Here is a 15,202-nt window from a genome sequence, read left to right on the forward strand (position 1 = left end):
TAAATTCAGAAATTTCATGAGAGTTGTCTCAGAATGTGAACAAAAAGGTGTCGACAGAAAGTTAGTGTAAATGAAGAGAAAATAAAAGGTTCTGGGTATGGAGATATATTTAGTAAAAGGGAAAAGGAAATGTTTTTGGGTAAGAAAGTGATTGTGTGATGACATGAGGGTCTAAGTAAGTGCTAAGAAAGTCTGTGTAAGTGAAGAGAAAGTTTGAGCAAGTTTGTGTGTAACTAATTTGGTTACAAGTATGTGAGACAATCAGTTAAAACTATTTAAGGTTTTTCCTAAGGTAAAATACTAATGTTCTGATATAAATCAAAGTCTAATCTATATGGTAAAATGACATGGTAAAATAACAAGGATTTATTTGAAACACTAAGTTACTCTTAACTTTGTGTCTATTAAGTTTTATTCTTTAAAACAATTAGTCTTAAAGATTGGGGTGTATACAATTGTGGTTAAACAACTGTTAAGAGTATTGTACTATGTTACAGAGTCTACATTTTTCTTTAAAAGCTAAATTTGGTAAGAAAAAAGTGTCAAGGTAATTGTAAAATGGTCACTAGTTGCATATTAAATGTGTTCATATTTTCCAGGTATACAAGTTTTTAAAGCAGGGAATTTATCAAGCGCTGCTATTCTCCAGAATAAACTTGTCTGTAATGGTAATCTTAAACTTAAGGGGTACATTTTATTGGGGATTTATTTTTATCACTTAATATTCTATTATGGGACCTATTATCAATAAGATATAAATAAAATTGGTTACTTATTTCACTGAGATAAAAATTTAAATGTAAATGTATTTCTAAGAGGTAGTAACAGCCTGATTTGTTTAAAGGTTCATATAATAGAAGGTGAAAGCATTTTGCCACACAAAAGGAAAGTTAAAAGCTCTCTCAGCCTTTCTTTGATTCATGTTTTAGATATAATGTTAAATTGTGTTAATTATAAAGTTTATATAGACTCAGGAAACAGTATATGTAAACTACTTAATGATATTTAAGGAAGAAGCAAAGATCAACATCAGAATTAAAACACTTAAGATCTATAAAGAGCCACGCCTTACCTGATATAAGGCTGTGCCTTCCACCTTACTGCATGTTAGAGTGACTCCAAAATAAGTCAGACTTCAGCTTATTTAAAGTTATAGTCAAAAGATTGGTTTTTGTTGTAAAAGTAGTATGATCTCAAATTGGGGATATAATATGGTTCTCAGTCCAAATTCAAGATAGCTATTATACAAGCTGAATATGTTTTTACTCTTGCTAATTTCATTTTGTAAAACTGTTGCTTGTTACTGTTTTGCAGAAGTAGCTGCTTCCAGAACATACAACCTAGGTAACTTGTGATAATAAGCCATCACCTATAGAACAGATAGTGGTAACTTCCAGTACTAATACAGACTCCAGTTAGATAAAAGGGTAAATAACTGTAAAGCTATGGACATTAAAGTTAAAGCCCAGTACTGTTACTTTATGACTGGTGAGACTGGCTTGCTGGATGATTAAGATCAAACTTAGAAATTGGAATTAAATACAGAGGTCAAGAAAATTCCATGTTTGGGTCTTGCCCTCAACGTCAGCCTGAACCCAGGGAATAAGAGGACTTCTCTAAGGAGCGTTGCAACTCTGGGTCACACAACCTCCTGATCAAGGAGATTGTTGAGACTAGAGGATGAAAAATCACTCAGTGCATCTGCTGCAGAGGAAAGTCATGGAAAAAGGGAGACATCCCTGACGCTTTCAAGGAAAGCCATGTCATCAGGAGACCCTGCCTAATCAAAGTCACTGGTGGAGCTAAGGAGCTGCTCTTAAGTTCTCTACGAGTGACCCCTGTGGGAACTCAGCTGACTCTTTAACAAGATAGGAACCAGGTCAATTTGACCAGCTTGATCTTAGATACCCAGCAAAACAGTTAAAACCCAAAATATAGCCATTCTTGGGCATTTAAAGGAAATAATAGTTAAATGTAACTTAAGATGTACACTTGTATTAGCCCACTAGAATAAAGACTGGAAGCTACAAATGAAAAAGAGATTCTTCAGCAAGTGTGCCTGATAACTATTAAAAGAAACTGCCGGAGTCAGAAGTTTCTAGTCAGTTTAAGACCTTCTTAAGCTACACAGGTAGACTTAATCTATGTTTGCTAGTATAATTACCTAGCCCTAAGTAACAGAAGTATAGAGATCTCTACTAAACACAGGTTATATCAATAAAGGGATATTTTACAAAAATCAGATAACATTAAGTAGCTTAACTATATTTTCTGGGAACATCTATGACATTAAGAGTTAAATGTTGTGTTTAGATTCCTGGTAACCTGGACAATGTTAAAGTCCCCAAATGAAGGCCTTGTCCTCTCCAGCCTTTGTTAGGCCTAGTTATGGGAACAATTTCTCAGTTCTTCCACCTCCTGGTGAAAGATTGACTTCCGTCATTTTCATGATACTCAATGGCATGTTTCAGATGCTGCAACATTTACTTTGTACTAATCTCCTTTCAGTACTCATGTCTTTTTGTTCTTCTCTCATAGAAGCACCCACCCCCAGATGACTTTACAACATGCTCTTCCCCAACCAGACTTCTACCTTGGACCCCTCGATTGACCCGATTTTTAAAAAAGGAACTCCAAGCTGCTTGCCCCACGCCACCCACTTCCAGCTTGAAGAAGCCAGAGCGGTCATCGACCTTCTTCCCCAGCAGCATGGAGTTCCTAAGATTAGAGGGGGGAATAAAGCCAGAATTAAGAACAGGTAGTTAGTGTAGAAATAGGGGATCGGGTCAAATCGAGGAAATGAAGGCCATGAAATCGCCTAGTTACCTTCATCAGGGAAAGAGTAAATGCTGTACAGGTATTAATGCTCAGGCAACAATATCAGTCCCTCCGCCAAGAAAATAACTTGGGAGAAGAGTTTATAGAAACAGAAGTTCCATAAGATACTGATTTATAAAATTCTAAGATTAGAATTAGTTAAAAGAAGAAGAGGGAAATGAAGGAGTTAAAATTTAAGTGCCCATAATTAAAGCACAGAATCTGTAGTCTAGCAAATGAACTTAGGAAAAGAAACAAAGAGGGACAGGCTTGAGGCCTGAACATACCTTAACAAGCCTAAAATAAGACTGCCAAAACATCAAAATCTAACTGGCCATGGAGGATAAACAATCTCCACAAGGCCGTGGACCATCTGGTGTCACCCACTTTCCCCCTTTCTTCCCTTTTCTTTAAGGTTAACTTGACCGCCTGCTAACCAAAATAAACTGCCCTACCACATTGCTGGAATGTCAATTTGCACGTACTACTTGCTGATGTAATCAGTGTAGTCATGTGCCCGCTTAAGTTTGAATCAGCCAATTATGTGTACCCGCGCCAAACTCCCTAACTTTTCCTATATAAACCCCTGACTTCTGAGCCTCGTGGTCAACTCCTCTATCTCCTGCGTGAGATACGTGTTGGCCCGGAGCTCCGTTATTAAACTGCCTCGTGCTTTTGCATCAAGCCAGTCTCTCGTGCTTCCTGGAGCGCGCCATCCTGAGACTCGAGTAAGGGTCTTCCTTTTGGGGGGTCCTACAATACCAACTAGTATAATTGTATGCTTATAGTTTGTGTTAGCAATTGCCTTCTGAAAAGGGTCTGAGATTGTACTCTATGGAAGTAAATTCTTACAACATTGTTTTTCAACTATGTGTTATAAACTATTAGTGCTCATGAAATCAATTTAGTGACATATGATTAATATTTTTTAAAGTGAGTACATTATAATAAATAAATATACAATACAGAAATAAATTTACATAGGAAGGGATAATATTGCACATTTGTGGAATTCTGCGTGTGTGTGTGTGTGTGTATGTGTGTGTGTATGAGAGAGAGAGAGAGAGAGAGAGAGAGAGAGTCAGAGAGAGAGACAGAGAGAGAGAGAGAATGTGTTTGCACTGGGCCACTGCATATAATTCTTATTGTAGATATCATGGTTAAAAATTATCAAAAACCAATGTCTACAGAACTCCTTAACTAACAGATAAAAAGTTAATGTTTATAATCAACTATTTGATACAACACAGCAAATAAATAAAAGTAATTATGTCCTTCTTAGAAAATAAATTGAAAAAGAAGAGATAAAAATTTGGCAGATTAGATAATATAAACAGGTAGAAATATAATTTCCATGAGAATAATGAAAAATTGCTAAGGCATGTATCTTATAGAACATTATATAATACCACATCTTGATGACAATTATAGGTAATAATGAGCCACAAAAAGTTTCTATGACAATGCAAGATTAATACAATGTGTTAGCTCTTTACTTCATAATGAATTTATTTCATGCTATTTTTTAAAAATATTGTATCTTGTGGTGAAACATAGTTTCATACATACATATAATAAGGAACACTGCTCTGACCTTTACTAGCTGTGTGATTTTAAACAGTTTATTTAGGGCTTCTCTTAAACATAGGCAATGAAAGTATCTTTCTTATAACAGCCTTAAGAGGATTAAATAATTCACAAAATGTATTCAAAAACAGTGTTGAGGATAGTGCCCAGTATGTTGCTAAGTGTTCAGAAAATACTTTGTTTTCCAAGTACTTTTTGATTTTTGATTTTTTAAATAACCTATAATTGGCACATACAACATGTTCAATAAATATTTGTTTCATTGAATTAAACTGATGACACATGTTGGGTATGTAGAATGATCTTCATTTTGCAGTTGAGGGGTTTGATTTAGTGGTTTTCTTAAGTTTAATCTTCACTGCTCTTAGAACTTGATTTCAAGAACTTGATGGAGATCACAGATATTTTTGGCACATAGCCATATACTTTATCTAATAGCAATTAGTTAATGCATTTTAAGTACTTAATAATTTTATGAACCACTCCATATGCATTATCTTATTTCTCACAATACTGTGAAATAATGCTCCTATTATTCACATTTCAGAGATAAACCCAACTTCAGAAGTTAAATAACTTGAAGTTTTTGGTAAATTACAAATCCATATTTGATTCATAATCTGACCCACTTTATGATCTTTAACACTAAATGAATGGAATTGGTGACTACATGCTGTGAAATAAGCCAATTCCAACTAACCAAAGGTCAAATGTTCTCTCTGATAGTGTGGATGCTAACAAGCAATAAGTGGGGAGGAGAATAGAAATTCATTGGATTAGACAAAAGGGATGAAGGAAAGGGAGCAGGGATGAAAATAGGAAAGACAGTAGAATGAATTGGACATAATTTTCCTATGTTCATATATGAATACACACCCAGTGTAACTCAACATGATTTACAACCACAAGAATGGGAAGTTATACTTCACATATGTATAATATGTCAAAATACATTCTACTGTCATTTTAACTAAAAAGAACAAATAAAAATGTAAAAAATTCTAACCCAGAGAAGATATAACAGAATATGAGTTTTTTCAGAGAAATTTAGATTCTTCATATTTAAATTGTTTCCTTTGGTATAAAATCAGTTTTCATAAAAAGATGCAAGCTAGTGAGAGCTGGAGAAGAAAACTAATTTTTCACCTCCTCTCATATTCATTCAGTGTTATAATTTTGTTTGACGTATAGTGACACATACATATTTAGATGTCTTACTTATTTTAAAATCAAATAGAAAGACAATTTAACCTTTCGAAATATCCATAATGTGAATCCTCTATTATTACAGAGCACATCAAATATACAGCAATACAGAAACAATGAAATGAAAGTCATCTATGTATAAAAACATGATATAACTAAACAATGTGTCAAACAGAAAAGATTTCAAGTGAGAAACCATTATTCATGTTTTCTTTTTCAAATAAATACATACTTACAATCTTCAAAATGTACCTTGGAACACATTCATTCTGATGTGTTTTCATTTGTATGTTAGTAACTAGGGCAAGGGCTCTATTAATTTTATTTTATTTTTTAACAATTTCAGAAACAAAATTGTTTTATAGAATGAATAAGAAATATTGCCAAACTCATACTTGAGTTTCAAATTGTATATATTGCACTTTCCTCATCTCTTTGCCTTTGTCTTCTGAGTATGATTTTAACCCAAACAGATGGTTTTCCCTTACCTTATTTGTGTTTACCGCTGAGATGACCCAGACGCACTGCGCATTGCTGTCATACTGAAATGGAAAGTTGGGAGACGTAAAGGTGCCACTTGGTCCCTGAAGATTAGAGCCACACGTCTTCACTAAAAGAGAAATGGCAATGTAAAAGATGGACATACAGCACACGTAAAATCACAACAATAAAATATCTTGCAATAGACTTGAAATTTGAAATTACACAATTATAACCTCATTGAAACATGTATCATGGTGTTCTAATGTCATTTATCAGAATTAGAGTGTCTGTTGTATTTTGAGATTCACAAACTTGTTATGTTCTACTTTAACTGAAAACTGGCTATGAATAAAATTGTGAGGTATACTGAAATGCATACTATGACACTTTAATATCACTTATCAGAATTAGATTGATATCCTGAGAATCAAAAGCTTGATATTTTCAATATTAATCACAACTAGTTCTGAATTATGGTGTGAAGTATAATAAATTGTCCTCTGATGTTAAATTGTATAGTTTAATTAGGGAAAATTATATTTTCCTAACATGCTAATTAAAATCTACCAAGAATAAGAAGAAAAACCTTGGATTGATTAAGCAATTTATAAATTGTTTTATTTCTATGTAATAAGTGCCGACTTTAATGTCGAGAGACATAAACATTAAAACAACTCATTCTATTCCTCTGACTGTGAATCACATCACTAAGACAATAAAAGTTCTACAGTCTGTAAATGTAGAACTATATTATCTAAATTTTTAAAAGTTCTACATTATCTACATTTCATTAAAATGCATTTTAATTTATACCCACAAAATTATACGTCGTAATATTTCCTCAATGTTCTACTTTTTCTTTATTCTTAATAAAAGAGATAAGCAATACACTGTGGGCCTTTATTAGTTTTCTTCTTCACCACCACAAAGTTCTTGGTGCCACTGATTTTGATCTGCATTTATTTGCCCTATCCCATTAAAATCCTACCTATGTTATTCTTCTCTAATTTATGATTAATAATCTATCAAACTTTAAAATAATGTACCGTTGAACATATTTTTCCATTTGCTCTTAAATCTTTACATAGTTATTATCATCATCACTTTGAAGATCAGTTTATCAGTTTATTTGCTTCCCTTGGCCAAGGTCACTCTCCTAACAAGTAGAACACCAAGAATTTGAGACTAGGTCTTCTGACTACAAGTCTTGTCTTCTTGTCATGGAAAGTGTGTTTACATAATATACTAAATTTAGTGTTTTTCCACTAATTTCTTCCCTTTTGTTTATATTTCAGTATAAATCTAATCCAGATAAATTTTCTTCAACCTCAAGCTTAAACTATTTATCTTTCAGTATAAATCTAATCCAGATAAATTTTCTTCAACCTCAAGCTTAAACTTTGTGGTCACTTATCAGTCACATTTAAATTTGTTTTGTATGTATATGATTTCTACTCCTTAAATAACAAAATATTATTTTGTTACAGAAAAAAATGGTATTTTTATTCATTTACCATTACTTACCATTTAATTTTTCCTCATTTACTACCAAACTTTTATAAATCTTTTTTCCATGCTCACTAATCCATTTCCTTCTTCTGCATTCATTCTTGAAATTACTTCAACCCAATACTTGCTCTAATTTTAATATTGAAACTGCTTTCTCAATGCTAGCATTGATCCCCTAATTGCTAAATCTAACAATCTCTTCATTTTTCTATATATTGGATATCTCAGCAATAACAGAAATTATTGAAAAACTTTGAAATCATCTGGATTTCCTTACATAGTATTGAGCCTCATAGTTCCTAATTGTGAGGCTTTAAGTATTGAACTCTTATTTGCTTGTATGTTTTAAATAATTCTGTTCCACTATATCTTTGTTCTGGTCCTATTTTTTTTCCATCTGACTCATCATAATTCTAAACTGATTCCATAGCCTTTTCTATTTGTTCTATGTTCTCTGAAAAGTTAAACTAATTCACTTCTATGACTTGAATGTTCAGTTCTGTGTTGATAACTCTCTAATCTGCATCACCATCTTTGGCATCTCTGTTGATTTCCAGATTAATTATTTGTGTACTATACATTCTGTGAGTCATTTTTAATGAAACTTTTAATTAAACATTTCTTAACTAGTTCCTCCACTCCATGATAGAAACAGATGCTCCTAAAAGACCTATGTGTTGCTTTTCTGAAACTTTTCTCCTTTTCATCTCTTCCCATTACTCAGGGCTTCTACGTCACATTTTCTGGTCTGGTCATAGCTATTTAACTCATTTCCTAGACTCCAATTTTTCTCTATGTTGAATATACTATTATATTTATCTTTTAAAAATACATATTTGATTGCTTTCCTTAATTGCATGTAAACTTGGTATCTATTTCCTACAGGATTAATTAGAAACTGCCTTATATGAATATAAAATTATTTCTTGAGGACCTAGATTCCTTTTCCAGTACAATGTCCTGCCATTTTACATAGTCATACATTTACTTGTGCAGGAGTAGACTTCATGCACTCTCTTAAAAGTATCATACCCTGTATAATTTTCTGGAATTTCCCATTCTGTTTCCCAATCAAAAATATTCCTTATTACATTTACCTGCAGAGATTCTATTCATTTAAATGAAATCAAGTTGAGATGTCACTTATTTTCTTTCAAAAGGGTTCCTAACTATGAGGCTTTAAGCAACTTAGTGAGATCCTGTCACAAAATAAAAATAAAATAAAATAAAAAGGGCTGGTGGTGTTGTTCAGTACCTAAGCAACCATGGGTTCAATCCCTGGTACCCAAATAAAAAGATAGATAGATAGATAGATAGATAGATAGATAGATAGATAGATAGATAGATAGATAGATTCTCAGTCAGACCTGGTGGTACATGCTTGTAATGCCAGCAACTTGGGAGACTGAGGCAGGAGGATCAGAAGTTTGAGGTCAGCCTCAGCAAATTAACAAGATCTTAAGCAAGTTAGAAAGACTTTACCTCAAAATAAAAAATAAAAAGGGTTGGGAATGTAGCTCAGTGTTTAGGTTCCCCTGTGTGCAATCCCTAATTCCTCCACTTAGGATTCTGTAATGGACAAGTGCTCACAATTCATAACCTATTATTCAAAGTGCACATCTATAAAAATGTTTAGGTGTTAGACCTGATAGAGAATGAAGTTATAAAGACTCTAAGAACTTTATAGCAATGAGAATTTTACAGTAATAAAAGCACAATTGGTTTCAAGTTAGTAGATATAACTTTCTTATTTGGGGCGGGGAGTGGCTACTGGGGATTGAACCCAGAGGTGCTTTACCATTGAGATATATATGCCCAACCCATATTTTGTTTTTTAATTTTGAGACATGGGCTCATTAAGTTGCCTAGGGTTTTGCTAAATTGCTGACACTGGTCTTGAATTTGCTATCCTCCTGAGGCAGCCTCCAAGGATATAACTTTCTGATAGGACATATTTTGAGTGGCATTTACTTGGTAATCCTCTGTAATAATCTGTCTTCAAAAATATATACACAATTACACAGTCTTTTGAGGACAAGGCCTTATTTATCATATCTGTTAACTCCTAATACTTGATTTTCATGTAGGTACATTTATTAAACTAACAAATACACAAGCTCTTTGGCACAACTTTTAAGTGAACTGTGAAACAAATATTTTCTTCATGCTGATGGAGAATCCTTGCGAATATGATTTAGACTGGGAAAATGTCTTGTTGAACATTATTTTATTTTTATACAAAAATAGTGAAGAAATATTCATAAAATGGCTGGTAAAAATCACTTTTAAATATTTTGATCTTCTTGTCTACTTTCATCCAAACCTGACAATGACCACTTAACAATTATGATTTAATTTGCAGACAGTGTCCTTTTGTGAGTGTTATGGTTTTATGTTTGTGTATGTGCACATGTATGTGAGTGTTTGCATTTTTTAAGAAACCAAACTAAGTACGTTCACATTCCTCTGAAAGCTTTTGTTGCCCTATACGTTATGAAGACTCTTCTAGTTCAGTACATTTAGATTGTCATAAATTTTAATAGTCCAAAAGTTGGTAGAAGTATTCCATATTTTTCAGTCTCTCACTATGAGAACAGTAGATGATGACTCTGGTATTTCCTTTATCTTTGGGTGGAAATGAGAAGATATGTTCAACAGACAGCTGTATGAAGAGAACTACAGAAATCAGCATAACATACAACATAATTGAACAGAAATAGTACTTATTATTGCAAGTCACTGAGATTCTCTGACAATTTTCACATACTGGTGAAAATTTGTGTTATTTTATTGTCTACAATATCTTCATAATTCCTTTTTAATAAAGTTTGAGTGAAGATCTTAATTCCTATATCTTTACACTTGTGCTACTATTTGTACTTTACACTTGGGTTATTGTTATATGAAATTGTAGAAGATGAATTCTTTAGATTTGTGAGCATCTCAAAATTTGATAAATAAGCCTAAACTACTCTAAAAGTTTTTTCAGTATACTCTCAAAGACAAGCTAAGAGAAGTATACTCTCTTACTAAATCTTTACAAGTATCAACAACCATTTGTACTTTTGTCATTCTGGTCAGTATGTCAACACATTTCAATTTCTACTTCTTTATTATATGGTTAACATGAATTTTTATTGTTACTTCAGTTTCTTTGCTAGATTTTTCTGATTGAGTATTTCTTTTCTGGTTTCAATTGTTCTTTATTGACTTATAGGAGGCTCCTGTATATTATCTATATTAGTCATTTTTAAGTGTTCTAAGAATATTTTCCTATAGTCTATTTGGTTTTTAATTTCTTACTTTGCTTTATTTTTTTCTGTAAACCTTGTTTTAATGTATGTAAATGAAGTAGAATTATTATTTAGAAACTGTGTTTTATGTCTTGCTTTAGAAAGCCTCCTTCAAACCTATGGTCAGGATACTATTTTCATTTATCATACCACCAAGGTGGTATTTTACAATATTTAAACTTTTCATTTATTCGAGAACAATTTCTATATGACAAGGTAAGGGAGTATTTACAATAAATGCTATTGTCCACTAATTGAGAATGTCATTTATATTATATTATCATAAGTATGCACATTCAAAAATATATTTCCACATAAGAAAACTACACATGGATATATGTGGAAATGAATCTTTGTTTTCTGTATTGATTGATCTATCATTATTCCTCTACCAATGTTATATTCTTTTTAATCATTTTTAATACAGATGTTGTACAAGCCTCTCTTTTGTTGCTCAATTTTGAAATTTTCTTGATTATTCTTGGATATTTTTTAGTCATGAATGTTTCTCTGATATGTCAGGTTGTCCAGATAAAAAATTGGTATTTTTATGGAATTATATTCAATTCAACATTATTTTGATACAAATTTTCTTTCCTGGTATAGCCTACAATAACACAAAGAAAAGTAAACACAATGAAAGTAGATGACCACAGTGAATCATTACCTTTGATATGTTAAGACAAAATTCCTTACCGAAATGCTAAGCAAAATAGGAATAGGAGAAAAGGAGAAACTTTCTAAGTATAACAATTAATGTATGAAACCATAATAAATATTGGTTTATTCAAGAAAACATAAAAATTTTTGCCATTTAAGTTTAAAACAAAACATGGTTACCTAAAATTAGTGATACCATTTGACATGTCTTAGGTTTCAGCAAGGCAATAAATTAATTAGAAAAAAATGAAAAAGTTTGGCTAGAAAATATGAAGAAGCAACAAAACTATCATTGTATGCAATATAATTTTTGCCTATTTAAAGAAACAATTTACTAATCGACAATGTGCACATTATGTTTGAGTCCCAAGTAGGTTGGCTTTGAAGAAGGTATATATATATATATGAAAAATTGTACTTTTCTTTTATGACAGTAATAATTAGTAATTTAAAAGGAATAATCCAATTTATCCAAACACTAAAAGAATATATAACTTTGAAAAATTTATTTTGTAAGAAAATGCCAAGATCCCTATGAAGAGAACTATTTAAAAGAAAGAAAAAAGAAAAAAAAAAAAAAAGAAGAAGAAGAGAAGGATACTAAATTAAGCCTGTAAAATGAAAAGGTGGACCATGTTCTGGTTGAAAATGTTTATTTGTAAAGATGATAATAATTTTGGTTTGAGCTGTTTATAATAAATTAATAGATTAATCATTATGGTTTCTATTGTTATGATATCTATGATTACCAATGCTTAGGGCTTTAGACATAGTATCTATTATATAATATTCTGCTTGTTCTATTCATATACCATCTATAATTTTAAAAAGGAAGATAAGAATGGCTAACCATTTGTGGAATAAAATGAACAAATATATACAGAAAGATGTCCAAATATTTTTAAAGAGTTATGCCCTTGAAGGAAAATGATACAAGAACAAAAGCCGAAACACTTTACACCTAACCTCTCCGTCAATATATTCCTTTTTTTTTTTTTTTTTTTTTCAATCTCATATCAAACACGTACAGCTAACCTTGCTTTGGAAAATGCCTTAAGAATAAGGTTAAGTCCAATAAAATATGTTTCACTGCAACTGTAACCTTCAGGCATTTAGATTTTTGCTAGATAGAATGTTTCAGGTATACACGTAAGTCAAACTGACATTTTATTTTTTTGGCTGGGTAAAAAGGATATGGTTCACAGTTTAAAGATTCTTTTTCCATCAAATATAACAACTGAGTTCTGTCTGTAGTTGGCTCTGAACCCATCATGTCCCGAATACCAATTTTACTCTCTTCTACCAGTTCATAAAGTTTGCAATGTTTTTATAATATTAAAGCATTTATGCAATTGTGCCCCAGCAGGTTCTTAGGATTTGAAAATTCCCTAAAACTCATTTCACTAACTAACCTGCAATTCCTGAGTATGTTTCCACTTCAAAGCCTTAGAACTTGCTATTCTTACCTTGTATAAATTTCTGTCAAATAGTACTCAGAAATGGCCTATTCTGAATAATCTCTCTAGTTTCCTAAGTATCACCTTTACATACATCCACACCCCCCCCACACACACACACAGAGACACACATACACTTGCTTATTGTATGCATTCTTCATTAGAATGTCAGTCCATGATGGTCAAGACTTCCTTTGGTTCATCATAGTATTTCCAGTGCCTGCAACAGTGTTGGCCACTTAAAAAACACTCAATGAATAAATGTGTGGACAAATAATTATTAGAATACTAAAATTCCAGCAGATATTTAATTTTGTTTCTAGTTTCCATTTTTCTAATATGCATTTTTTCCCTTTGTATTTAGTGATAATTCAAGCTTCTATCCTCTGTTGAATGGTTTCTCCCATCAAGAATTCGCTAATGTCATGTAAACAACTACAATCTGTGGCTCTATGGCTATGTTTTCTGTTTGGTGGAATATTTCTGGGAAGGAATGGTTCTCTTTTAGGAGGAGTATAATGGCCTATGTTTTTAAAGGAGCCATTAGTTTGAAGTCCAGATACATTTGTACTTCTTGATCTTCTACTATCCTTGCATGTTCAACTTTGTGATTGCACTTCAGCAAATTCAAACCATCTGGACCTCAGTTACTTTATTGGCAAACTTGGATAGTTGTAATGTATCACATTGTCTGATAGGTCTAAAATTTTCCTATGATTACATCATGCAGTTATCTATGTGCCCTATGTGCCCCCAAGAGGTACAATGACATTAGCAGAGTCTGAAAGTATATTTGTGTACAGTGAGAAATTTATTATCTCAGGGAAATATCACTCTTAATATTAAAATTGTTTACAGACATGTGATATGAAAAATGATGGATCCACTAGAAAAATCAATGAGTTTAATTGTCCTTTTTTGTTGTTGTTGTTCACCTGTGAGTTATAAAACACTGTTATCTACTAGAAGTAGATTAGCACATTGGCCTGTAATAGAAGTAATTCCATTTCTATCTTTTGTTATCTAAAGTGACTTCTTTGCCCATTAGCCAACCCTGAGGATAAACATCCAGAGACTAGATTGACATTCTCTGATAGTAGCATGGCATTGGCAATGGAATAAACTATATTTCTTCTGCTGTACAGGATGTAACAGACAAGATAGGCAATATTAATTTTAATTTAATAGTTGCTATTGTGTGTGGAAGCTCTAACTTGTACATGGGAAATGTGTATTATAATTGGGCACAGATACATAAAATCAAGCTGTACATGTTAAACATGTGAAACATTCCAAGGCTATGGGAAATGTACCAACAACCACCACCACAACAACAAAAACTTATTTAAGGTTTTCTGATGGGTTCCTGTGAGGCAGGACAATAGATAGTCTTAGGAAAAAATTAAATTTATTAGTATTAATAAAGTTATTAATATTAATATTAATTTATCAATATTAATTAAAATGGATAAATTTTGGTACCTAAAGATGGAGAACTTTTAGTAGTCAATGGTATTTGGACATTGAAAGATATCATGTGGTTACATCCCTGTCAGGAAAGGAGCTATCCCTGGTGAGGCTAGGACAAGTACTCATAAGTTTCAATTTTCTATTGAATCTTTCTTGCCCACCTACCAACAATGATGTCTGAACTCCATAATTACTTGCATCACACTTTTCAAGAGACTGAATGGACCCTGCCTGACCCCTGCACCGAGGTCAGGCGCCATCACTGGTCAGTCGCAGTCACAGAGCAAGGTGGTGGGTGAGTCAGGCTGCCTGCATGGCAGAGCTAGCCAGCGGGCACCCAACCTGACTGCATTGCAGAGCTAGCTGGCAGGCAGCCAGCCCGCCCAACCACTAGGCCAAAGTCGGATACCATCACTGAGTGACCCCACCTGACCACCATACCGAGGTTGGCCACCATCGCAGAGCAAGCCGGCAGACGAGCAGTCCACCTGCGGAGCCAGGCAGAGGGTTCTTTAGAGGCAGGTGCAGGCATTTTGAATTATTCCTGAGGGCATGGCCATCATCATTGGAAGGGCAGTTCACTTCCTGAGACAACTACAGGAGACTGGAGGACCTTTGACAGGACCCGGGAGTCAAGAAGAGGAGGTATTGAGAGACTCGGGACCAACTCAGAGCCACTGGGTGAGTCTCTCCCAGTGGTCAGGCTCCCCGGATAGGACA

The 15,202-nt window shown here is 33.1% G+C and overlaps 1 protein-coding gene across 2 annotated transcripts in view; it reads right to left on the bottom strand.

Annotated features, from left to right (window-relative positions):
* The window catches only part of CSMD3 (CUB and Sushi multiple domains 3), a 1,211,679-nt gene that overhangs the window by 614,132 nt on the left and 582,345 nt on the right, over window positions 1-15,202 (bottom strand). For both annotated transcript variants that reach the window (XM_079134049.1, XM_079134050.1), the window contains one exon: window positions 6,099-6,220. In XM_079134049.1, the coding sequence (XP_078990175.1) occupies window positions 6,099-6,220 (122 nt within the window). The remainder of the gene's footprint in view (window positions 1-6,098; window positions 6,221-15,202) is intronic.

The sequence above is a fragment of the Sciurus vulgaris genome (genome assembly GCF_902686455.1).
Source record: "Sciurus vulgaris genome assembly, chromosome: 1".
In the NCBI taxonomy this organism is placed as follows: Eukaryota; Metazoa; Chordata; class Mammalia; order Rodentia; family Sciuridae; genus Sciurus; species Sciurus vulgaris.